This window comes from Lepisosteus platostomus, chromosome 4, assembly GCF_059453375.1.
Source record: "Lepisosteus platostomus isolate fLepPlt1 chromosome 4, fLepPlt1.hap1, whole genome shotgun sequence".
Lineage (NCBI taxonomy): Eukaryota > Metazoa > Chordata > Actinopteri > Semionotiformes > Lepisosteidae > Lepisosteus > Lepisosteus platostomus.
Window position 1 is genome coordinate 9,012,473 of NC_142614.1, and position 26,522 is coordinate 9,038,994.

Genomic DNA, 26,522 nt, shown 5'->3' on the forward strand with positions numbered 1-26,522 from the left:
GTAAAGCTAGAGGAGATCTTACCCTAATTTAATTGCACACTCGTGGCTGTACATCCAAGCACTGTCTGCTTTTTTCTTACCCACATTGTCTTGAGGTGTATATCTAGTAAATACCAAGACCCCTTTCATGCATATACCTGTAGCTCAGACAACTCCATTCTGCATGTAGTTTTCTGCTTCCTGCCTGGATCACATTGCACTAATGGTGGGGACATTTCACGTGTCCCTAATTCTCTCTGTGATTTCCTTGCGGCTGTTTCTGTGCGTCACTCGCTCCCCACTTCTGCCTCGCAAGTAAAGTGAACCTGTGAAGCTGCTGTATCAGAATCTAAATCATTGATCAGGATCGGGGAAAGAGCCATAGATCCCAACTGAGGCCTGCAGCATGTCGCTGCTTACAGCTGGAGATGGTGTCCCTTATGAAGAGGATTTTAAGGCCTGAAAGCAAATTTCATTGTTGCCTGGGCAACGTCAAGGAGCCCTAGGGGGTCCATTGTGGGGAGACGCCCTTTCTGCACCCTGAATTCAGCCAGCTGGGCAGCCACGGCCACCAACCCAGGGCCGTTACGTAGGGGCGGCCCCACACTGCCGCAAGGCCTCAGACAAGACTTTCGGGAAGCAGGGCACACCGGCCTGCTCACCAGTGTGGCGGATACTTTCTGAAGGAGACCTCCCCGTTTTAGGGTGCGTTTTCGGGAACGCATCTGCCACCCAGGTGCCGGAGCGAGGCGAAGGCCACCTCAACACCGCAAGGGCAGAAGAAAGGGGGTCTGGATTCCAAAAACCTCGAGCAGGATCTGGCAACTCCAGGCCACATCAGTTCTCGCTGCACCTCTGATCTTAATTGCTTAATTGAATTAATTATTTGGACCAGAAGCCGAATCGCCTCGTTTCTGGCCTTCAATCTTGCTAACTGGAACCTACCTGTGAAATGTTCTTGCGAAAGGACTTGAGCCAAACAAAAGCACAACGGCGCACAGCATTTAAATGCCTTTTCTCACTGGCCAGCAGCACAGCCAGGCCATGGCCTCCACAAACATATTCATGACATCCTTCGGTCAGCTTCTCCCAGGGCAGGCTGGGAAAAATATGAGCCCCACCGCCCTTCCAAACCACTGCCGTTCAGTCCATGGGACACCCAGCACCTTCACTGTCAAATTCAGCCTGCTCATTGCCAATCAGCCAGTTAAGGAGCTGGCTATAGTACATTTCAGCAAAACCCAGGTGTTGCAGCCCTGTCCTACAATGAGTCCAGAGAGGTTTCTGGTGCCCAGTACAAACAGGAAAAGAAAACTGTTGTTTATTGTCATTCTCTATTTATGATCGTACCCTCCTATATGATTTTACAACATCATAATCATATCAGTCATTATCACATTTACTCTATATACTGATTTTTTTTTTTAATAACAGCTCACATTATGATCCAAATCTACTTACATTGACATCAACGTATACAGCTATGTGTTTAAATAGCTTTAAAAAAGATTTATTGCATGGGTTCTACAAACATTTTTAAAAAGTCGGCTGTACATAGTATAATGCCATTAAAATTTTTTTGGGGGGGAATTCTTGCGGCTGTTTATCAGATGTGATTACCCGCTTGATCCAGCCTCACTATGAAAATGGAGCTGCTGGTTTCCAGTCATTCATCATCTTTGCCCAAGAGGCTGCACAGGGAGATGAAACAAAGCTTAAGCAGTCTACACTGAGCACTGATGCACTCAGGCGCGCACCTCAGTGTCAACAGCTTTCATGTGAAACAGGTTCACAGCTACATCTAGTAAATGTTGTTTACAGAACTATACTTGCTTATCGATGATCTGTATTTGAAGTTCACTGAGACCAGATTCGTCCTAGCAAGCAGCAAAAAACGAGTTTGAATTAGTGGAGTTTAGACAGGGGATTCAGATATTTCATCTTGAACACAGCAGGCCTAAAATTACAAAACAGAAGCTCCTGACACCCAGGGCTCTTGGTTAACTTCATGTCAATACTCCAGGAGGTGTTGCTGGTTTCCTAATCCAGGTTCTTATGACTGACGGTGCCTGCTGGTTTCATTCCAACCAATTATTTCATTGAGCCCCCAGCTTCAACTAACTCTTCACTAATTAGACCTTTCTGAATTCCTGTTCTGGAAATGTCAGCAGTTTTATTGTGTATTTGGAAAAAAAAGAATCACAAGTAATCTGGAAGCATCATAATTGAAATGGAGGAAATAATTAAAAAGAGTAGTTACTCAAGTAATTAATTCAATCGAGACACCAGCTGAACGCCTACAAGCCTAGCAAGACTAAGAGATGCTGTGGTAACCCAGACCAGGACTGGGTAGCTGCAGGAAGTGTGCAGGAAGGGTACACTGATTCAATCAAGCCTTATCTAACATAATCACTTGTGTGAGGTCCTGTACTGCCATTTTTTTAGAAGGCCTACAAAACCTGCAGGCTACAGAGATCAGCTCTTGATCAAAGGGAAATATTGCACAGATCTTTCCAGGTCTCAAACTGCTTTCCAGGTCCTGTACCGGCGACAAGCCAGTGCATTTTACAAATCGCCCATCGTACCACGGCTGGAGGAAAAAGAGATAATCCATTTCCAAAATCCGCAAAACAGCTGGAGCGGTCAAGGTGCGCTAACCAGAAATCTTGTGGTCAGGCCTGCAGAGAGGCTGCTCTCTCCTTTGGAAACAGCAGCTGTGTTCTCCATGCTCATTGGCTGCGGCTCTCAGCTGTGTAGACACTTCCTGTCCAGATGTGGCATCATGGTTCCAATCACAGCTGCAGCTCGTCTGCCCAGTGGCTCTGTAGAGCAAAACAAATGTGCAGACGTGCTGAAATAAATGCAGGCGTGCTTTTTGGGGTAAAAAAGGCAAAATTACCATTGCAGTACTAGACAAGAAGCATATTTTTCTAGAAAACCGCCTCTTGAACAGCTTTTAAAGAAACCCGACAGAGTCTTGTGGGCCATGGGGTAAAACAGTCTTCCCAGCATTTTAGGAAGTGCTGAAATGTAAAGATGTAACTCTAGCATGAGAATCTGCAGTGAAGGAAGATACACAGTATCATGTGCTTAACACTCCCAATACCAGGCTAATTCTAAAGCTTTTCTGACTCTTCCTTTTGATTGACTTAGGTGAAGTCTAGTTCCAGCCAGAGACTGGCAGGAGCACTGTCAGTCTCAAGTGCTTAATGCCAATCTCTTCACTCCTGAGTCTTCAGAACCAACAAGGTCTTCTGTTTTGTTTTCCTACCTGAGCTCTTAATGACCTAAGTAAATCAGTTACTGTCCTAACCGGTCTTATTTGACATTGAAGGAGTTGAGTTCCAGATCAAACAAGCCGGGTTTTGGTTCTCCAAGAGCAGGAGACCTTAATAAACGCAGGCACCCACCCTTCACCCTTGACTCCGCAAGGGGAAAAGAAAGAGGGACAATTTTACACAACTAGTAATACATCTTCAGCACACTAAAGGAAAAAAACACTGTGAACTAGGCTCCAAAAGCCCATTTGTGGACAGCAGGTCCCAGATGTTGCTGCTGCTTGCCCTGTCCGACTGTGTACCAGGTCAACTAAGCTTCCTTCCAAAGCAAAATAAAAAAAAAAAATCCTTCTGTCTCTCGATGCTGGTTGCCCACCTGGGAAGAAGCGCTAATTTCTTCTAAGTCTCCATAGCAACCCTTCTTGTAGCGGATCAGACTGCCCCAGAGCACTGGGGATTCACACCTGGAAAGAAGCACAAGAAAAGATTGCATGAGTAAAACCTTGTATCTTCCTTGTATCTTCAAAAAAATCTAAATAATATTTAATATAACACAGGTGTTCTATATTGCACAGTGTCCTGATGGAGTAAAATGGAAATGACATTTTAGAGACTAGAAGTAAGTTCCAGTTTAACCGCAGAGTTCATTTAAACAGAAAAAGATTAAATATGTGAGAATGCCCAATTGGGCCCATCCAGGTGTAGATATTTGATCGTCTTTGTGTTTAATGGTCATTTCTACTGTAAGTGTGTGGGTATCGGCTTCAACAGCATGTCTGCTCAGCTTATTCCAGACTCCTCCTGCCCTTTTTGTAACAAACTGCCGCCTCTTCTATGCCCTAAATGAATGTTTAGTGAAATGGTACCTTTGGGAATTCTGATTTTTTGGACTGAACTTGAACATCCCTCGAGATGAAAAGAGACAGGTTCGCATTTGTGCCGGACTGTGACTCACCCAGGACAAATCCCCTCCACAGGAAGCAGGTGGGCAGGCTCTGCCTGGAGGAAGTGCTTGGCCAAGCAGGTCACGTGACTGGTCATGTGACAAGAGGGGTGGAAACAGCAGAGCAGGTCTTCAGACAACTGGAAGGACAGAAGGAAGGCTGGAAATCAGGCTCTGAAAGGGAGGTGGAGAGAAGAACGTGGAATGGGGTAGAAAAGTGTGGGAGATGAGGGGGAGACAGAAAGGTTCCCATGTGGCTCAACCGGTAAACCAAAGGTCTACCTCCCTGGTCCAGCAGGACCCCAGTCTTAAAGGTACCCCTAAACCACTCATTTCTAAATGTGGGAACACTTGCCATTTATTAACTGTCTAATTTAAGCAACCAAAGTCCTCAAGGGCTCAGGATCTTGGCTCCAAAAGACCTGTAACTTCATATAACAAATAAGTAGCAATTACTGATGAGTACATTTTTCCAATCCTTGAGGAAATACTGTTTCAATACCTAGCTATAAAACTGGAGTTTTCTACATGCAGGGTTGGCGATGCCTGCAGAGAAGGTATTCGCTCAGAGCAGAGGTTGAGCTGGGAGTGTCCGTGGTGCCTGCGGTCGTTCCTTTCAGATCTTCAGGCTAATCGACACCAGCCGTGGGTTCCCAACCACCCCCAGGCGCATCTCACTCCCATCTGCTGTTCCCATTGTAGCCCAGGCCACAATCTGCACTGGCAGCGCATGTAGCGTGTCTGCCAAGGAGTTATTGTGTGGTATTCACGCAAGAGGCAGTGGAACCAGATGCAACAGGTCTTGAAATCTGGCATTAAGGAGGCTGTTGAACTAGCCGCTGACCTAACTGGGGCAGATCAACAGCTCTTCAGGTGCTATAGGTTGAAAGAGAGCCGCAAACCCTACTGGACTGAGGCTCTCCAAGAACTGGGTTGACCAGAGAGAGGAAGAGGAAGAGAGATGCCGCTCAGGCAGCCGTACCTCGATGGACTCCCGACACAACACGCACTTCTCTGTGCCCGTGGCGAGTGTGCCCGGCTCCCGCCCGCTGGTCTTCTTGGCGCGGACACTCCCGAAGGAGATGGGCACGTGCAGGGGGGGCTGGAGGGCGGGTTCGAAGTCCAGCCGGTACTCCTGCTTGAGCCAGCGGGCGGTCAGGGGCAGCCGGCTCCAGGGCGCCACCCGCAGCATGTGGGAGACCACGCGCCAGTGGAACTCCAGGCTGGACTCGCGGCGGGACTTGCGAGCCACGTGGGCCAGGCGGCGGGAAGAGTGCGGGTGCTGCCACGCCCACTCGAACTGTGAGGGGGGAGGGAGGGGTTAGTGAGGGGGGTGTCCGTGTTCCCACAGTTATAAATCTGGTTCTGGGGGATAAGAATCCCTTTGTGTGGCTGGTTTGTTAAAACTTCACATTCTCAGGACTGGACAAATTCTAATGGATCAGAAAACCAAGTTATCCAGCATATCTGGCAGCACAAACGTATCCTTATTTCTATTCATTATATTTGGACACCTCATTGCTTACATCCGATAAGGATTCACCCTGCTGACAGGGTGAGAAGTATTTCTAAATACTATACGGAACCGGTCGTCATGAAGGACTCACCCGCAGAGCCGCAATGTCCGAAGGGAAGCCATGAATTATCAAGATCATCTCCCTGAATGGAAGAAAGACGACACCAGGAGACTGAGAGGCAACCACAACACCAAAGAGCATTCGATTGCAGAGCGGCTTGTGGCACGGGCAGCTTTTTCATTTTTCTAGACTAGACTAGACTAGAAACCCTCGAGCAAGTGATCTCTGTTAGGCACAAGGCTAAGCACCAGGCAAGGCCCTCAAGGCCGAACACAAGGGGAACTGGGAGAGCATTCTGGGAAATGAGTGTGATGGGCGTGTCAGGATGGACGTGCCCCCTCATACGCCACCGGAGTATTTGTGGTTCACAGGAGTGAGAAGGTCACCTTTCCTTGACACAGATGACAGTGACTGTGGTGTGAGAACTCCTTTAGCACTCCATGCTCTCCCCCTGACTGTGGATGGATGGATGGATACATGGGAAAACCAGTCAATGGAGAGATGAGGACAGATAGCTGACAGATAAATATAGGCAGAAGGAGCACTTACTGCCTAAAAGGTGGCACACAGAAACAGAAAGACAAACTGATTAAGCAGATTAACAAGACCATCTGTTCCAATGGCAAAGACACGCCCCCCAACCCCCAGGCCACCAACCCCCACGTCCTCTCACCATGGACCACGCCCACTCGTCCTCTTGGCTCCGCCCCTCTGCCGCCCACCATTGTGCTGACCAATCCGGCGCTCTGGATTCACTGTGAACCCGATATAGATGCGGCCTTTGAACTTGGGGTTGGTGCAGTAGAGCATGTACACCCCAAAAAAGTTCTCTACCTCCACCACCATCCTGCCACCACCAGAGGGCACCAGTATCACAGGCCTGGAAGAGGAAACCACGTGATGATGCGAATTGTTGTCATCAAGATGTAAAATATGTACCAAACAATTAAAGTGTAGTCAACTTCCAAAGCAGACTTTTTAGACCTTTTAGACCTTTTAAAGTCTAAAGGATCTTAACGTTCACGTCATGATGATCCAAATAGAGAACTCACTCAAAAACATTCACAAAATCTCCAATTAATATGACTATTTCGTCTTCATTATTAATATAGCTCTCAAGCAGAACAAATGACTTAATATCATTATTATGTATAATAAATTGTCCGGGCCCGTTCAATGAATGAATCATATACATTAGAATAGATAAAGAGGTTACAGTGCACAATGTACGAACAAGACCTCGTTTAGAATATTGTGTATAATGTAGGCCACCACGTTATTATATATATATAGTACCGCTCTGTAATCAGTCCAGGGAAAAGCGACCAAATACCGAAGCTAAAGAACTGAAGACGTTTTGTCTTGAACAAAGGAGACTACGGAAGGCATAAAAAGACACCAACTGGACACAAATCCAAACTACGGCGAAGGGCACTTAAAACCGAGAACCGTTTCACTCAGACGGCTGTGGAAGTCTGGAAAATGTACCCAACCGTGCTTTAGAAGCCGATACAGAACTGAGACTTGCTGGTCTACAGAAACTGTTGGATGAAATGCTTGGGTCAATAAGCTACTAGCAACGCACCGATGGGCTGCATTACAGAAACTAATTAAATATGTTCTTATGCTCAACATATCGCTATAATGAATTGCAGACTCACCTCAGCACAAAAAGTCACAATAAATTATGCCATTTTGAATTATTGAACACCGCTGAACTGCTCAAGAGGGGTGTTTTAAAAAAAATCAACTACCCTGTCTAAAGCTGTCGACATTCTCGCCTGATATTTTATTTCTCCTCCTCTTGTTACTTTATAAACTAAAACGATAAAATATATTAGAAATAAAAGCATTTCCATGTTATCACATACTGCTTTCAAATGTCTTGGAAACAACGATTCGTTTTTCTCCCATTGATATTTTGTATTTAGCTCAGGCGTTTACGAAGGACAGCTAAAGAGTCCCCCTATCCGAAAACCACTGTGATTGGTCGTATCCTTCAAGCCCCTTAACTCCATGCTTTCTCCTCCCTGCTTGTAAAAGAAAAGAGCTCATTGGTGGCTATTGGAAGATAGTCCCGCCTTTATTGCCTACTTCGCCTACTATAGGTGGACATATACAAAGAGGCGGGGTTTCTTTCGTGACTCCTCCCTGCACAAAACCGGTAAGGGGAATAGGTCTATTAGGTTTCCTTACTTGATGTAGGCAGAATAAAATTGTGCTCGCACACCAATTCGTTCGGGAAATTAAAAAAAAAGTTTTATTTAATTTGTCAGTTTCCTCCTTCTCCGGCTGTAATGCCATGGCGATCACCGCTGAGCACATTCGCGAGAAGCTGACCGCGGAAATCGGTGCAGCGCATGTGGTAAGTTAGTATGATTGGCCAGCGGGAAAAATAATTGAAATAATCCCCTTTGAAACAGCCTTAAATACTATAAACGGTAACGACAGGGGTTTCTGATGTTCTGTTTAACATGTCAAGCTTCCAAAGACAAGGGCTTTATTTTTTTTTTCTTCAATACATTATCCGACGTAATACGCAGTTCTTGCCTGTTCATGAACAAACAAACGCACTGCGTCTCGTTGTGAAAGTCCTTCCGTCCTCCTTGTTGCGGGAAAACAAACCGCAAACAAAAAACACTAGAGATTGCGATTACAGCCCGTCATCCTCAGGCAACGAAGACATTTGGACAGTCTGAACTAAATCAGATGGCTATAGAGGAGACGGACCCGGCAGGCCTAGACCGCTGATCATCACGACTGGTCCAGGGGAGGTGGCGGCTGATCTCCTGGTTTTTATCCAGCCCCCGGTCTCTCAATGACTGGATTGGAATCAGTTGTTCTTGTAATTGGTGTAATTGGTTATATTAGCACTGTCCCACGTCTCTACTCAAAGAGGACTCAGGCCCGGTATATGTCTGCACACCTGCTTTTCCTTCCAGCCCACCTTAATGAATTAACCCATTGCTTGACTGGAATAGTGGCAAGTTCATTCTGTCTACTCGAGAGATTATTTTTTTATTTGCACCATGCGATCATTAGAAACTCACGTTTGAGAGCTGAAAAGTCAGACAGCCCAGATGAAGTCTGTTATTAAGTCAATCAAGAATGGAATTTGTGGAACAGAGCTGGGCTGGAGCACACACCAGCAGGTGAGAGGGCCACCAGGACTGGGGAACCCCTAAAAATTAGGATACTGGATTCACGCAAGCATTCTGTACTGCGTTGTCTTTGTTATAACTCATCTGCTTAGCAGATGCACTTATCAGAAGCTATTTACACCATTTAGAAACTTTAACATTAGGTTTGATGCCAGTGCAGACAAGGTATGTGTACATTGAGCATGATGGTAAGAATTGGGCAGCAAATCTCCTGTCCCAGCAGGCCCCTGGGGTTTTATTCCAGACGATCTTTATTTTATTGAACTGCTTAAGCTACCAAGTTGAGTGGTTTGAACGCCTTGCTCTTTTTTCCCTACTGGACCATTAGTGTCGTAGCTTTTTACCGCACCACCGCTGTACAGGCAGCTGGACTGTGGGTCCCCAGTCCCAGGACTCAGAGCCCCTCTTCTTCTCCCGCAGGAAGTGGAGGACACGTCCCCCAATAGGTGTGCGGCGAGCTTCAAGGTGCTGGTGGTGTCGCCGCAGTTCGAGGGCAAGACGCTGCTGCAGAGACACAGGTACAGAGCAAACTGGCGACTGGGGGCTGGGGAAATCCCAATATTTCCCCAGTATCCAATATATACTGCATTTGCCAGCGGCTCTATCACCTGGCCTCTCACAACTTGGCAGCCCACTGAAGCTCAGCAGGTGTGAGCCCGGTCAGTACCTGGATGGGAGACCTCCTGGGAAAGCTAAGGTTGCTGCTGGAAGAGGTGTTAGTGGGGCCAGCAGGGGGCGCTCACCCTGCAGTCTGTGTGGGTCCTAATGCCCCAGAATAGTGATTGTGACACTATACTGTAAAAAGGTGCCATCCTTCAGCTGAGAAATAACCGAGGTGCTGATCTTCTGCTGTTATTAAAAATCCCTGGGCCTTTCTTGCAAAGAGAAGGGGTGTTACCCCAGTGTTCTGGCCCAGTGTCCTAATCCCCCTCTCTGAACTGGTGTCATCACTCTGTTCTCCTCCCCACTGAGAGCTGGTGTGTGGGGAGAGTACTGGTGCATCATCCAGGTGGGACTGCACATTGGTGGTGGTGGAGGGGAGTCCCCATTACCTGTAAAGCACTTTGAGTGGGGTATCCAGAAAAGCGCTCAATGAGTGTAAGGAATTAATTATTATTATTAATCCATCTGTTTCCTAACCACTTTATCCAATTCAGGGCCACAGGGGAGCCAGAGTCTATACTGGCAAAGCAACGGGAGTAAGGCAGGGTACGCCCTGGATAGGACGCCAGTCTATCACAGGGCACACACAGACTCAAACACACGAACCGGGGCCAATTTCCCCAGAAGCCAATTAACCTATAAGTATGTATTTGGACTGTGGGAGGGAGTCAGAGCACCCACTTATTACACAAAGACAAAGAGATCGGTGCCGTTTATTACGCAAACAAATGAGTTTCTTGACCAAGTGAGTTTTATAAAAACCCAAGGCTTAGAATGACACAGGCCGAGCTGATTGACTCTGAAATATTGAAGATCACCTGCAGAATTCCATGCTGATAAACAAGCATTTTATTTATCAGTCTCTAACAACCACACACCGATTCTGGATTAAATCTCAGTTGTGCAGTCCTACAACTGAATAGTGATGAGAGGTAGCAGCAGAAAGAGCAAGCCCCCTTCCCCGATGACGTTGTCTCAAGTGACCAACTATGATCTGCTGCCCATTTCCAGGATGGTCAACTCCTGTCTGGCTGAGGAGCTGAAGGAGATCCATGCCTTTGAGCAGAAGACGCTGACGCCGGAGCAGTGGGAGAAGCAGAATGCTCAGTAGTGGAAGACCGAGCCTCAGACCAGCCCGACATTGCAGTGCAATGCTTTTCCTCGCCTGGAGGGGGCGCTGTGCTTAAGCGCTCAGTCAGAGTGAACAATCACAGGTCCACTCCAGCCCCTCGTATCTTTGCTGTGTTTTTGCCCCATCAGCTTGGACTAGATTCTGGGTGTGTATGTGTTGGAGGTCGTAATGGGGAGATGTAACACATTTTTGCCAACATGGTAAAAGTTATTTCTGTTTCTAGCCTCTGTCTTCCTTTGAGTTTGGACCACGTCTGCAGTGTGCCCCTCACAATACTAACAGAGGAGTAATCAGCACTTTGTATTGTCTTGAGTTCGAGAGTGAGAAAAGAAAAAGGTAGAGTCCAGGTGTATGCAGACCTGATCCTGGGGGGATAACCCAAAGAATGGGTTTCATTAGTTCCTGGATTATTCAAATAGGGGTGTCAGTGGCTTGAGCACACCAGTACCCTGGGGCAGAGCACAGCATGAAGCTACATGTCCTACTCTGGTGTCTTCGCCTATCTAAAGTGAAGGGGGGTGGGAGAGAGAATTAAGCTTCTGCTTTTCATGGGGGAAGCATGCTTTTAATTGCGCAGAGTCTGAACTTATTCCCAATTAGCATTCATCTTTGCCTGGATGATTCCTTCGGGATCATGATGGCCTGGGAGTCCTCACCGCGAAGAGATGACTGCTGGCATACTCCAAGGCTGGTCAGCAGGAGGATCTGCCATGAGTCCACTTTTATTGGGTTTTAAATGAGTAGTTAGCAGAATTAATATGGCAATTAAGGAGCCAGCTGCAGTGGGGTGCTTTGAAGGAGCTGCAGCTTGATTAACTGTGGTAGAGCTCTGGGGAGGGGCTACTGTCCAAGAAGTGAAGTCTTTTTAAATCGGGGGTGTGAAGCTCAGTTCCTGGAGGGGCGAGTGTCTTCTGGTTTGTGGTCCACCTGAGTGAGCAGTTACAAACTTAACTGCACGAGTGTGATACTCCTGTCCTGGCCCTGAGGTGTCTTGTAAGCACCCGCCTCTTTATTTAAAGGGGGAACTGCAAAGCTAATTTCATAGTTTGGGGTTTGAGAAGAATCAGCATTGACGAGGGCCTTTCAAACCACAATAAAAGTCAAAAGTACACGGTAACTTGTAAAACCTCCAATTTACATCACCAAATGGACAAAATTTCCAGGTCTGCGCAGCCCCATATTCTGTGATTCAGAACAAGGCAACAAAACTTCCAGTGACTATTGCCTGCCCTATCACAGTGTAAACAAGCAGGCTCGTGAGTACATCTCTTTAATCCAATAGGAAATCTACCTTTTGATCCTGAGAGGCTTTTGCTGACAAATACAACTTGTTAGCTCTGCCTGCAGATCACGTTGGAACATTTCTGCAGTGAAATTTCTGCTGCACAACCTGTACTGATTCGCTTGTAAAAAAACAGTACATTCTTCATTACAGGGACTAGTGAACAGGAAGTGTTGCATCGCGTCACGATTCGTGGGAACACGCGCTCTCGCCCATGGTGAAACCAGGGGTTTGCTACAAAATGGTGACTTACAGAACTGTCACCAAGTTCACCATTTTGTGCTTAATTCTCAATTTGTAATTTTTTTTCTATAACATCAGTGAGTTTATTTTGTTCCAGAGATTTAATAGCCGGTATGAGAAATTGGGACTGCAGTTCCCCTTTAAGTGCATTTGAGTAATCAACTGTAAAAGACCAGAGAAACGTGCTCGGAATGTAATTAGGTTCTTGGGTAATTGATGACTCAGGATGGAACAGAACTCGGAAGGAATCAGGCCTGACGACCCTGGTATAAATCATCAGAAGCTTTTTAAATTGGTCCAATTAAACATTTAAGTCATTAAGAGATAAAGTGGAAATAAAACCCATCAAGCACTCTGATCTTTAAAATGTGAAGTTGTTCGTTGCCAGTATAGAGACTTTTACCAGTTTGCAATAAGTCCATTAAAAAGGATTCCCACCACACACAAACATCTGTGTTCCCACATTTCTGATTTAAAGACAGCCTTTTTACTAACTTGCAATCCTGTGCTCCTGGTAGTGGTGAGACCTGGGTGATTTTCCTGGGAAAGGTGCTATTCACTGGCAGAAGAGGGGGGAGAGAGAAATGAATAATCTTGGAAAAGACCAGGTAAAAGGTGTTTTAAAAAAAAAATGCCTTTTTGATTTTCAGAATCGACCCACGATACATTCTGAAAAGTTCTGGACTGCATCCGATGCGAGTGCTGTGGCCCGTTTTTGTCCCTTTCTCCCAGTCTGAATCAGTTATCCAAGCGACAGTCGCTGGATTCAAGCACTGGCTGCTGTAAGTGCTGTGGGTAGCCCAGTAGGTGGCGCTCTTCCCTCCAAACCTGAATTTCCAGTATGGTGACTGGGGACAGTACTGGAGGAGGTGTCATCCTTTGGATGCGATATTGCAATCCTGACCTCTTGGTCATTTAAAATCCCATGACACTGTTCTGCTCTAGACTTCTACAAGCCTAAAAATTCCCCTGTGGTAAGATCGGTGAAGCAATTTCTCACTTCCTTACAGAGTCTGCTACTGATACAGCCAGGCTGCTGGTGCAGAACGGCCCCTACGTATCGTCCAGGTGCGGGGCAGTAATTCACGGGAGTTGAAGAGGGCTCCCCTTCTGTAACGTGTAAAGTGTTTTGAGATGAAAAGCGCTATTTACCTCCCACACTGTCTGCGCGGTTCGTGGAAATTCCTCACAATACAGCGGGAGAAGAAAGTGAAACCATTTGTACAGTTGTTTTTGTTACACAAGTGCACTGACCGGGGCTTTCCTGGGCGGTACAGGGCACAGGTCCGCGTTACCCGTGAACGTAACTCTGGGCTGTTCGGGTACCGCTCGGCTCTAGAGCCCGACGGACAGTGACGCCCGCCTCGCCCTTCTACTGCACGGAGGAGGAGGAGATGCCCAGGAAGAAGACGGCAACGCACAGCGAGGAGAAAACGAAACCCAGGGGAAGAAAAAAACGAGGGGTCCGCCGGGAGGGCGCGGGAGCCAGACGCTGGTATAAAGCTTCGGGCGAGAAGAAGGCAGGCGGATCGGAACCAGAGCGCAGCCCGGCCCGCACAGGGATCGGTACGTCAAGTCCGCAGAACATCCAGACGGAATGACTCGCTTGATGCGTCAGGCTTCAGTAATTCTTACGCTATTACTGTTCAATATCCAAATAAATACATGTACTGTACTGTGTATAGTGTATAATGCGTCAGAATAAGAAATGATCCTTGCGTTTTATGTGTGATTGTACAGTTCTGTGTAGTTGTTTAGACTATAGAGCACCATAGATGAGAATTAAAATACCTGCTGACTCAGGTTAAGGCGGTGAGATACCGTCATACTTCCGGGCATCGAGACAAGCGAAGTTTAAGGAAGACACTTCAATTTTAAGTACCGTTCGGTACTTAAATCGGATGCCCCCCAGACAACGTCTGGATTCAGAAACCGCAGAGTAACGTCGGTATTTCGGGAGGGTCTCTACTGATGTGTTCGTTTATAATATGGAAAGTACGGACACGCATTGCTGCCACCAAGGGAAAACAAATAATTACGAGATAGCAGTGCTTACTCCAGTGTATGTACAACCTGTTAACGTTGTGCACTGAACGCATCTAGAAGCTGCCGTGAACTTGGCTGAAACTTTAGGTTAAGTGTCCCTGTCCAGCGCTGCAGAATTTGTACGATTTTACTTTCGACTAGAGTTTAGTCATAATGAAATCTTGCAATTTTGAGCAAATATGAACGGAATCGTTATAAGCATGAGGACCGGTTTTAGATTTGGGATTTAGAGATCAAAGTAATGATGGCTCCCTTATGAACAGTTAGACCTGCAATCGGCTCCACTGCTTAAAACTGTAAGTCCGCACGTAGCGATATAGGTATTACATGACAATTAGGCTATCGCGTGATCACGTAAAGTACGGGAGAATTATTTTCTCGTAATTACGAGATAAGGGGGCGTAGGAAAGTAGGCGAAGGCTCTCTGACTATTGTTGAAGTCTCCCAGGAGTTGTTTTAATGCACGTTACGTGTGTTATTTAGGCAACATCAATCAAAACTAATAACTACCGTATGTGAAACTGGCGTTTTAATTTACGAGCAGGTCTGTATCGGCTTCCGTTCCGACTCTTAACAGTTCGACAACGGAGTTTTTCTCGATGTTAATTAGTTCTTATTAATAGTTGTAACAACCCAACGTGGTTTTTTTTTCCAACCGTTATTTTAAAAGAGCCTCACACTAAGAGCTCGTCGGGCGCTTCCAATGTACCGCTTAGCTGAGATTGATACGGTCATTCACACCACGAAAACTAGAGAGAGCAGCTACGATCAATGTGTGTTGTTGTCAGCCCCGAATCCGTTTCGCCATTGTACTACATGCGTGAGAAAATTCGCTAGCCATCCAGCGCTGAGCACTTCCGAAACTGGTTTCGATTGCACGCTGATAAAGATCCCGGGCAGAGCGTCAGGTGTTTCCAATCAAAGGGGTTTTTCCTACCTGGTGTGGGTCGCCTGTTGAGGACTCTTGGAACAGAAATGGAATAAAAAGCCAACAATCTGGTTAGGAAGCCTGTTTGAAGCAGTTCAATTAAAGTAATCGATTACTCTGATTAAGAGCCCGAGTGGAATGATACCCAGAGGACTCGCGTGGCTGAGAATGGCTGTTTTGGATCAGCCTTATAAGTCAGTCCAAGCCAGTCAGTCTTATGCTAAATACTAGAGAGAAAAGAATCCCAGTTCTAGGTACTAGAAACACACGTCAATTGATCCAGTCATTTGTAATTTAATTAATGAAGGCAGTTGGTCCTGAAAAGACAATGAGTCTACATTGCAAATGATCTCTAATTTACCAGCTTTGACAGATCTACTGCTAGATTGATGATATTTCTCAATCTTTAGAAATCTACGATTTAATGACGAACTCCAAAACCCACTGTTTTACCGCACACGGGCACCAGGACCGGTCGTCCCTGTTGTGAAGATGGATAGCTCTGTGGGCTGTTATATCTAAAAATGCCCACAAGGTGGAGACAGTGATTCACCAAGAGACGGTCCTGCAGGGTTTCTGCAATATTCACCTGGAAGGCCTGTTGATCTCGTTTGGCTGATCCCTTATACGGTTGTAATCCGAGGATACATAGCCCCTTCCTGAAGAATGCCAGCTCTTTGTTTTCAGACGATGCTGCATGCAAGACTCACTGTGTGAAGCTGCTTATTTTCTGTGCGCAATCGTCCAGCTCTAAATTCTCCATGTCCATGTCTCCCGGACTGTGTCTATTTGCTGAATGTGAAACAGTGCACCGAAGATCAGAGCTCATAAATACAAGCACCTCTGTTTCAGTTAAGGAGATGCCGTTCCTCAGTTTAGTTACATATTAGCTTCTTCTAAAATGCAATTTTACCACAGTGACATTTTTTCAAATGGAAACTGACCATCAGTCTAACAGTCAGATATATACTCCGCTCTGGGTTATGTTACATTGGTTACTCTGATAAAGAGTAGCCAATACTGTATTACTACCACAATAATATACCCAGTTTTGTTAGAGCTCTAGTGTGCGTTTGTAAATGAGTGACTCATTGCAGTGATTCTGATTCGTCCTGTTGCGTGTCTAGCGGAGCTAGTTCGGCACGGTGACGTCATCGCCCTCCCTGTGAATAGCGGGCACCTCACCCGTCTGGGTACCTTTAGCTCACTCCGGTGGTTCCCTGTTGCGTTACGCCGGAGACCCGGGTTCGCGTCTCGGGTGTTGCGGGACGATCCGGCGGGGTGGAGCGGCGAGGGCACGAGACCGCGCGGAACCGCGACGGTCACATGTGAAGAAGCTGTTGAATCTGGGCTGTGCTGTGTGCCTCTCTGACAGAGCCGTTCCCTTGTCCCTTTCCTCCCAGGTAAGGACATGCAGACTCCCTGTGGACACAGAGTCAGCCGCAGAGAGGTCATCAGCTTAATCAAGAAGTGCCTGAATCAAGTGAGCTTGCTTTCCTGTTAATGGGTGTTACCAGCAGCAGCTGTGATGCTGCATTGCAGTTCTTGGGTCTTGGGTTTGATTCTGGGATGGGACACCTTCTATGTGGAGTTTGCATGTTGCCCCATGGGTCTTGGTGGGGGTATGTAGGTTGCCCACATGTCTACCAATAATAATAATTCCTTATACTTATGTAGTGCTTTTCTGGACACACCACTCAAAGGGGGACTCCCCTCCGCCACCACCAGTGTGCAGCCCCACCTGCATGATACACCAGTACTCTCCCACACACCAGCTCTCAGTGGGGAGGAGAACAGAGTTCAGAGATGGGGATTATTAGGAGGCCATGATTGGTAAAGGCCCGGGGGGAATTTGGCCAGGACATTGGGGTAACACCCCTACTCTTTTCAAGAAACGCCCTGGGATTTTTAATGAGTCAGGACCTCGGTTTTATGTCTCATCTGAAGGACGGCACTATACGGGGACATTAGGACCGGCCTCACTAACACTTCTTCCAATAGACTGGCTTCCTTTCCTTTGCGCCCTATACTTGAGGGACAGGCCCCCTGGATAGCAGCGACACTCTCCAGAGTTTGATGCCGAGATCAGCACTAATGTCATCTTCAAAACTAAGCAACCCGCTACTCAATAACATGGGCAGGGCAGAACAAACAAACTCCCAGAATTCACTGTTCCACTGTTGCCCGCTCCACAGGTGTTGGGGAAGCTCTGTGAATCATGACAGGTTAAATCATGTGATCTGTGCTTTCTTGAAGACCCTGTGCAGGGCAAAACCACTGAGGCAATTAGAGAGGGGGTAATATGGGTGCACGTCTGTCTCTTGCTGTAGAAGAGGCTGGAGTTCGGCTGCCCAGTTTGTGAGACACAATGGGAATGGAGGGAGGTGCGGAATCTGGCGGAGCTGCCGGAATCGGAGCTCAAGCCTCTGGAGGAGAAAGTGAACCAGATCCTTCTGGATTCTTCCCATCTTTACAAGAAGGTGAGTGGACACAAGATCTTTCTGGGTGTTTTTTAACGATTTCTGACATTACTCCCAATAAATAGAGATGGCAGCTCACTGTGTGTAATGCAGAGGGTGTAGTTATATAGGGAACAAAACAGACCTTTAAAAACAGGAGGGGAACTTCCTGGAACACTGATTAAGGAAACGGAATATATTCCTGAGAACATATTTTGAACATGTATCTTACTGTTAAGGATTACCAGAAAAAGTATATTGAAATGGTTAATAAAAACGTGGAAAATAACATATGGTTAGATCAAAAATACCTGCTAGAGTAGCTTTTAAGTGTGTTCTGACGGAGTATAGATAAGTATCAAAGAGGTCCCGGAATGCATGAAACCAGGCAACTGCAAACAGCAAATAGTGGGGCATGCTGGGAACAGTGGGGCATGCAGGGAATAGAGGGGCATGCTGGGAAGTCATGCTACCGAAGCCAGGGACTGCAGTGTGTTCTCAATCTTTCTTTACTGTGCCATCTTCTCCAGTGCCCGACCTGTGACCACATCCTGAAGAGGGCCGTAGATACCTTTGGGACGCCCTGCCCCTACGTCAAGTGCCCACTGTGCTCCCAGAAACAGGGCAAGCCCCATCTCTTCTGCTGGTCGTGCCACAGCCGCTGGCCCGTCCCCGAGTGCGCCAGCCCCGGGCAATGTGCCAACTCCTCCTGCGAGCTCGTGGCCACCCTCCTGACCTGCCCGACGGTCACCGACTTCAGCAGCAAGGTGTACGGGTGCCCGATCTTCCGCTCCTGTCCACGGTGCCACAGCCTCCTCATGCACGTAAAAGACTGCAAATATGTCAGGTGCCAGAGCTGCAGGCACAGCTTCTGCTTCATCTGCTTGGAGAGAAGCAGAATTTGCCGAAAGGATGAAGATTTGTACTTTTCCTTAATGTGCAAGAAACCCAGAGCTAAGAGACAGACATTCTTCACCCAGATGCCCAAGTAGCGCCAGCATTAGGCAGCTGAGTTACTTTTCTACATTGGAATACACACAGTGCCTTGCTTTCAGTGACATCCTGTTTTGATGAATTATAAATGATGCACACACATTTTTTAAATTGAATATTTTTAATCAAAACATGAATGCTTTATCTGATCACTGGGGGTTGATTTAATTCAAATGAAGTGTACATTCTTAATAAGACTTGTGTTTTTTATGCACTTGAGATTACTTAATCTGACTTCTTTCTGTCTAAATATTACTCAAAGATTAACCTGCTTGGGTCTCGGTTTCACTTCCAAAAATCACTGTCATGTTACCATTCTGTAATGAGTCTTTTGGCTGATGTCCTAGCAAGTAAAGACAGTTGTTTCGTAGATATAACACTGGTACAGTGAAGTAAGCAATGTAAGCACAATCATGGCTGACTGAAGAACAGACAGAATGACTTTCAATACTCTAATATTTCTATTTTTATTTAAAATCTGTTCAACTTTGCAATGCAAAGTTGGGGCATCAATGATGACAGGGACTGCAGATCATGCACTGAGAAGCATATGAATGTTACTACCTAGCAGCACATTTAACAGAGCCATGTATGAGGATAATGAAGATGCACAAGGACTCAGGATACAAAAGCCAAAATACAGCATGAAAGTTCCCAATAAACCGGACTCTGATCGGCCCATCATTCTCTCTGTCATTCTCCAGTCTCGGCACACATTTGCTGCATCATAATTTGTTGTGTCCTTTCTTTTGGCTTTGATTGTTATCTCCTGAAATAATTATTTTTTAAAAAAGAGTTTTTGTGCACAAGGAAGAATTCAGCAGAAATACAGGAGCATGAAAACAAGTCTACTTTTAAAGGTGGTAGAACATCACATACAGTATAGCACACAATTACGGATGACTACATATAGCAGTTCCCAGAGTGGCCTCACGAGCACCAGAATTCACCAGTGTTTTCTAAGTAAACAAGATGCTAATGTTTTGGAGCAGAAAAGCAAAGCCTGCACGAGGAAAGTATTAGTGCACAACTATATTAGTTCCAGAGAGGGATGCCGGAGTTGTCCTCTTTGTTGTATTTTTTCATGGTGAGTTGCAATTCAAAGTTTTAATTATTCACCAATAATTATTCTATTTTTCTCCAATTATTCTGTTACTTGATGCACCTTTTCTTCCTGAGCTTTTTTGTACAGTGCCAGGAACGGAAAGAGCATCTTGCCAAGGAAAAGGTGGAAAGTCTGGTAGAAGTTTTTGAACCAGAGCAGGTTGTACCTGTAACTCCGGATGGAGGCGTCGTCAAGGAAGACCACGTCTGTAACGCAGATGTCTCCCATTGTCCACATGTTGTACTGCAGTTCGAACTTGAACTTCACCCTGGGCTCACCACTGTGTGTCAGGCACTCGCTCTTCCTCCGCCCAGTGCACAACAGGCGGACCTCACACCCACTGCGGTAGACGGTGCAGTTATGTGCGCTCAGGCACCGATACATACTGTGCTGCCTCTTGGTCTCTTTCACTACCTGACGCCCTACCTCCTCCTCACTCACGCCTTCCTTGTCTGCCTTCCAGCTCACCCACCGGCTCAGGGATTCGGTTTCATCAGCGCTCTTGTCTTGGCATTTGGTGTCAGCGGTGGGATTCAAGCCCAGGCTGATGGAGCTGTGAGGGATGTCCTCATCCAGAGAAAGGCCGGACATCAACCTTTGGAGGTCAGAAAGTTCAACCTGTTGGATCAGTGGACTTTCTTGTTCATCATCCAAGAGCTCATCAGGAACCGACGCCTTTAACCTGATGGGACTAAAGTCAGTAGGCTTATGGATCTGATCTTTGACCTCAGACCCCTTCCTTAAGTCCACAGTGCTCTGTTCTTCAGAAAGGTGGTTTGTGTTTAGATAACGCTTTTTCCATGTTCGGGTGAAATACCGACCATGTTCAGATGCAACAGCCCGAGCTTCCTCCTCCTCTCTTGGTCCCACACGGAATATAGCCCTGGAACTATCTGGTTGTGTCCAATGACCACCTTGATGGAGGCCTTCTGCCGAGTCCCGCTGACCGCTCTCATCCAGTACAGCTCCCTTCTTCCGGCCTCTCTTTGTGGAGTGATGTGGCCTCGCTGGTGAGCTCCTTGCCCTGTGCTTCAGGACCGTTTGCTGTGGGAAAAGACCAGCAGCGTTGTCCTGACGTTCAGGCCCCGTGTCAGAGAGCAGCAGCATCTGGATGACGTAGTGCCAAGGGAACGCTTTCCCCTGGTACAAGTAAGGGTCCACGCGAGACGCCAGCTCCCTCGCTTCCGTCACGTTCAGGTCCAGCTGCTCCGCCAGTCTCCTCCCCTTCAGCTCCGCCCCCTTCTCCCGCAGCTCTGCGGTCGTCAAGGACAGCCGCGCGATGAGCCGGTCCTGTCGCTCGGGAGCGCCAGCGAAATCCGCCATTGTTTTCAGGTAGAACTCGCCTGCAGTTCAGAACGAACACTCGGTACTGTGGCAGCTTCAGTTCGGCGAACCAAAAAGAGAAGCAGGGGTCCGCTTTGTTTGCTGTAGAAAATGATTACACTATCCATCCACCCATTTTCTAACCCCTTTATCCAGTACGGTGTCACGGGGAAGCCGGAGCCCATCCCAGCATGCAATGGGCACAAGGCATGATACACCCTGGACGGGACTCCAGTCCATCACAGGGCAGACGAGGACACACTCATACCAGGGTCAATTTTGCAAGAGGCCAATAGACTCACTAGCATGTTTTTGGACTGGAGAGGAAACTTGGAGGACCCAGAAGAAATCTACATTAACACAGGGAGCACAAGCTAACCTCACACAGATGGTACTCCAGAGCTGAATCTTGGGTCCCAGCACAGTGAGGCAGCAATGCTAATTACTGGGCCAATATGCTACTTGTGATTGAACTATTTTAAAAAATGTTTCATTATTTTTTCCAATTCCTAAAAATCAGCTTTAGTTGCTGAAGTACCATAATAGAAAACAAAATAATTCTGGTTTGGACATTCATACTCTGATCCAAGGCCTCTGTTCGGAAGACACCCTGGAGGAATTGTGCAAAGACACACTCACACTGGAGGAAGGGAAAGCCCGGTTGGTCCTGACTTGGTTTTGGTACAGTCTGAGGCCCAGTGCTTTTTTTCACTAGAGGGGAACAAATGACAAAAAGGCTAGACTTTGATGCAGTCAATTTCTTACTGGGAGGTCAGGCCACTAACACCTTGAAGCAGGTCATAAAGGTCTTAGGGGAGATTCCAGCTGCTTTCAGGAGTGTAAAAACAAAGAAATCGCTAGCAAGTCTATTTAAAAAGAAAATGTGAACAAATCATGTTTCAATGCATTGCAGGGATGCCTGTGAGCTTGCCATGCATTCTGGAGAGCCACACCTCTATTCCAATCCAGGTTAATTCCGCTACTGAAGTTATGTCCTGTCGACATTCACTCTCCCCTTCGGCTGCTGTGGTGGTGCAGAGCTGGCAGGGTCTCAGATTGGATGGCTCCTTAGGGGTAGGAGGGTCAGAGGAGCTCATCCGCCCAATGACATTCTCCCCGTGCGGTGGGGGGGGGGGGGGGTGGAGGGGTCTTTGTGAGCCACAACGTAAAGCCACAATTGGCGAATCCAAACTAGTTGGAATTTAAATGCTACGATGGCAATGAATGTCTTAAGCAATGGGGAAGGACGCGTGGCACAATCACACCTACCTGTCAGCTGGATTGCCGCAGTGAAGGGCGCCAGCAGGCCCTGCACCCTGGAGTCGTTCCGGGGGATGGCCCTCATGGCTCTCTGGATGACCCTCACGGAGCCCTCCAGGCCGTAGTGAGAGACGATGACCTGGGGCATGTCCTCCCTCCCAGTCTTCTCCTTCACTCCGGCCGGGATCGCACCCAGCAGCAGGAGCAGCTTCTTGTACTCCCTCTCCAGGAGCTCCTCCAGGATGTTGGACAGAGCCAGGCACCAGTCCCTTTCCCGAATCGCTTGGAGAGGGAGAAGGACAAAGAGGGAAGATTGGATAAACTGTGGGACCTTGCAACACCACACTTGGGTTTTTTTATAAATCACTGGCATGACCTGTGTGAAACAGTGTTTAACATGATGTCAGAAGTTGTGCATTTACATGTTGCAATAAATAACACTAAGGGGCTTATTAATTAGTAGAGCAGTAATACCACTCCCTCTGATACTGTTACAACTGTACTCCTACTAAAACTACCTCTAATGCTACAGTATTACTACTGTAATACTGCTGCTACTTACTGTATATAACTCTCACTAAACTGGACTACTAACACTGTTACCACTGTCGTACTGCTACTGCTGCTTTACTACTATGAGTAACAATAACATTTAAGATCAGCTCATGAACTATTTTGTGAACTTGAAGCTATTCTGTATAGGGTGGTGTGGTGAAATGCATATGTATTTAATTAACTAAATTTAATGCAACAAAAAATGATCTTCGGTCAGTTTCCTTCTTGTGGTTGATGTTGTTTGGGGAAGGGCAGCTCATAGATATGCCCTCAAATTCACTTACTGCTGGCCATCACCCAGATCGCTGCCCTCTCAGAGTCCACTCAGTAAACGGGGCGTCTGCTCCCCTTGAAACAAAAAGGATTAAAATGAAAGTGAGGGGATGCCGACAGATGAACTCTCCAGGCTAAAAAAACTTTGACTTAAAACTCAGCACCACAGCCTGCTGAAAGACATGCACATCGACCACAGCTGCTGGACAGAAGATTGTTGCAGCAAATGCAGACTGCAGGTTTACTGTCGTCTGTTTCTGCAGGGTGGCTGGAGAGACCAGAGTTACTCGACACCCTTTCTAACAAAGCTGCTGTGCCTGGGCTCTGATGGGGGCTGGGGAACTCCCATCAGGAGAACTCGCCTGTTGTCAGACGTCAGGCAATGTTTTCAAAAATGAAAGCATCGCTCACTCAACGTCTCCTTCCCAGAATGCTTTAAGCCAGTGGATCTCGGCCCTGGTCCAGAAATAACCCAGCGTTCTTCTGTTTTCATGCCTGCTGGGCTTCTAATTGCATTACCCGATCGCTTTCATTGATCTGTTTGCTCGAATAGATCACACGGAGCCTTCCTCGCGTTTTCGTTTCAGAAGTGCTTTGGCACAGGTGAATGCACACAGCTGAGTTGAGCCTCTCCTGATCTTGTGGTGTTCCTCCAGGATCAGGGCAGGGAGACCACTCTCGGCAAACAAACACAAGATGTCTTCCCTCTTATCGGAAGAAGGGCTTGAACTGATTAATACTCCTAATTAACCTTAACAGCCCACATCCACAGGGCCATTTAAACAGGGCTGAGACAGGCTGTGGTTTTCTAAGTGCTCCATAACAAGTTAAACATTGTTCACTGTGCCAGAAGGATAGGGCAATTTCTTCCGGGAATGGAGCCTTTGTCATCTTTTTTTCATCTAGTTGCCAGAAATAGAAATGAAAACCACAGTTCTGGCGCAAGGGCAGCCCACATTCATTATGTGGTCTCGTGCTTTAAGAAATTACATGTCAAAAATGGCTTCTTACCTGCAGGAACGACGGTGGTTGTTGCCTGTTGTGGGGTAGTTCTGTGTTGGCACAAGTCTCTGTCGGAGTCTCAGCAGGTTTGAATTTTCTCCTCCTTCTCTTATTGGACAGCCCCACTTTCCTGGGTGAGTAGACCGAGAGAGGGAGGCAGCGAAAACACGGAGAAAGGATTTTCATGAGGTTTGGCAGTGCCAATCCATCTGGTAAGCCTCCAATTATTGAACTGGGGATTTCCCAGAAGTCAACAAATCTCAAATGGGCAAGCAAACCACAAATGCTCAGATCAAGAGTGAAAGGTTAAGCATCTTGCAGACAGATCGGTTTTAACAACACACGGCGGGCTGAGGATGGTGCAAGCCGAGCAACATCCTGGGCTGATCTCGCTTTCAATTCAAGCTGGGCTTGCAAATCGAATCAAAACCTGACAAAATTCAATCAACAAGACATCTCCTTACCTTTCAGGCTATTCTCTCTGGGCTTGAAGGCGAAATTCAAGATGACACCAGTACAGATTGTGAACTTTTCCCATTCACCTCTAACTTTGCTGCTTTTCTGTTTCCTGAAAAAAAACCCAGAATATTACAGTACATGTGGTGGGGCATTTAAGGATGGGTGTGACCTGCTAAAAACATCAATGACCGTTTACTTGTTCACCGCATTTAATAGCTTCACCCCTTTCCTGTTTTGCAGTTTAGTTTTCAGATTTATTAACACGCAGTTAAACTTGCTCTTTCCCAGCTGATCACGTGAGAATATAAGGTTGGCAAACGACAGGAAGGCCTTTTGGCCCATCAGGCATGTCTGTGTTTCAGCAGCTACTTGATCTCATCCAGCCGCTTCTTGCAACAAACAAGAAAAAGCCGTATGAGTGGGTCATTTGTTCCATACTCCCACAACTCTTTGTGTTAAGAGGTACCCCCTTTTCTCAGCTCTTAAATACACGTCCCTTTGTTTCCCTTTGCATCCTCCTGGTTTGCATTTCACTCCTGAGGCTACAACAATTCAGTTCTTGGATCTCCTTGATGTGATCACTTGGCTCAGATGGACAGCGCTTGATTGCTGTTGTGTCTGATTTGCCCTGGCTTCCCACTGCCACCGGAGCAATGCAGAAAATGCGCTAAGCAGATATACCAGCTTCACTAATCACATGGAAAATCGGATCAAAGCAGCGCGGGGGGGCATAAATAGTTTTTTATTTGTTCTGAGGCTTCATCGACTGGCTCCACCTCCGCTGCTCACTGCAGACCGAGCCACATTATCCTGCAGCTCAGTTTGCACCCCCCCATTATCAACACCTGGCTCTGAGCCCCCCCAGCCGCCTCAGGGCTCAGATAATGGAAGCCTCAAGCCCACCTGCACCAGAGCATTGGCTGAAACGTCACGCTTTTTGCACCGGAGTGTAAAAAGAAATGAGCGATCCCCGTGACTGCTGGATTAGCGCGGTTTTATCAGCCGACTCAAGACAGCGGGGCGCACCCTAACCGGCAGGGGGCAGCAGAACCCCCCTGCCAGGGCTCATGCAAGCCCCGGCTGTCAGATCGGTGTCACTGCACCAAGGCACCAGGGAGTGACGATTTTAATTCTCACCATGGAGAAACGGGGCTGGGGCAGTCAAGGGGGCAGCTGCAGAGAACGGAGTTACAGTCCTAGCGAGTCACAGTGAAAGCATGGTCACTGGTCATGTGGAAGATCCGGGCTGTAAGATCAGTGTCACTGCGCCCAGCCAGACACCAAGGAGTGAAGAATAATGTAAAGACCACGGGGTTCGGTACGGAATGGAGCAGGCGTTGGGCTCAGGAGAAAGGGCTGAACAACACATTTATTAACCTGATCAGGGGGAAAGTACACACACAGGAGCAGGGATTTCAGCGCTGCAACTACACTAACACAGACACGAAGGGAAGAGACTGTCTCCCAGCCTCCGTCCCAGTATATACAGTCCCATAGCCCCGCTATGAATTACATGAATTACGTTACTCTAACAATGTAATGCTGTTTCTCAATAAAAACAAACTTAAAGTGGTGTTTTCATTAGCAATATGGAACTAGTTAAGGTTAGCATAGTGATATGACAGTCAATACAGCTGAGTCCTGGGTTCGAATGGTTGTCTGGTCTGTGTGCATGTAGGTTTTTTTTTTTCACATTTTGAAAAATGTTTGACTGTTATATTAAACTGTCCCATTGTGGTTGACCTTGAGGAAATGAGCTGTACCCCACCTCTTTACTCCACCCTGCACCCCACCGTTTTACTCCACCATGTACCCCACCTCCTTACTCCACCCTGTAACTCACACCTGGTAGATTGCTGGA

The 26,522-nt window shown here is 47.0% G+C and overlaps 4 protein-coding genes across 4 annotated transcripts; 2 read left to right on the top strand and 2 right to left on the bottom strand.

The window, feature by feature from the left end:
• Window positions 1-1,284: 1,284 nt before the first annotated feature.
• Window positions 1,285-7,685, bottom strand: slx1b (structure-specific endonuclease subunit SLX1B). Its single transcript, XM_088628191.1, has 7 exons — window positions 7,439-7,685; window positions 6,451-6,657; window positions 5,808-5,859; window positions 5,183-5,500; window positions 4,213-4,340; window positions 3,634-3,721; window positions 1,285-2,801 (listed from the first exon to the last, which is right to left on the bottom strand). Exons 2-7 carry the CDS (start codon window positions 6,621-6,623, stop codon window positions 2,772-2,774), a joined length of 789 nt encoding a protein of 262 aa, XP_088484317.1. The 5' UTR covers window positions 6,624-6,657; window positions 7,439-7,685; the 3' UTR covers window positions 1,285-2,771.
• Window positions 7,686-7,913: 228 nt separating this feature from the next.
• LOC148672465 (bolA-like protein 2) lies at window positions 7,914-10,955 on the top strand. The gene is made up of 3 exons (XM_088628201.1): window positions 7,914-8,142; window positions 9,359-9,456; window positions 10,613-10,955. Exons 1-3 carry the CDS (start codon window positions 8,080-8,082, stop codon window positions 10,710-10,712), a joined length of 261 nt encoding a protein of 86 aa, XP_088484327.1. The 5' UTR covers window positions 7,914-8,079; the 3' UTR covers window positions 10,713-10,955.
• A 2,098-nt stretch (window positions 10,956-13,053) lies between these two features.
• On the top strand, window positions 13,054-19,368 carry LOC148672466 (uncharacterized). Its single transcript, XM_088628200.1, has 4 exons — window positions 13,054-13,824; window positions 16,636-16,715; window positions 17,563-17,712; window positions 18,222-19,368. Exons 1-4 carry the CDS (start codon window positions 13,653-13,655, stop codon window positions 18,681-18,683), a joined length of 864 nt encoding a protein of 287 aa, XP_088484326.1. The 5' UTR covers window positions 13,054-13,652; the 3' UTR covers window positions 18,684-19,368.
• Window positions 19,369-22,117: 2,749 nt separating this feature from the next.
• On the bottom strand, window positions 22,118-24,370 carry LOC148672467 (uncharacterized). The gene is made up of 4 exons (XM_088627269.1): window positions 24,212-24,370; window positions 23,212-23,275; window positions 22,382-22,654; window positions 22,118-22,179 (listed from the first exon to the last, which is right to left on the bottom strand). Exons 2-4 carry the CDS (start codon window positions 23,219-23,221, stop codon window positions 22,118-22,120), a joined length of 345 nt encoding a protein of 114 aa, XP_088483395.1. The 5' UTR covers window positions 23,222-23,275; window positions 24,212-24,370.
• Between the last annotated feature and the right edge of the window lie 2,152 nt (window positions 24,371-26,522).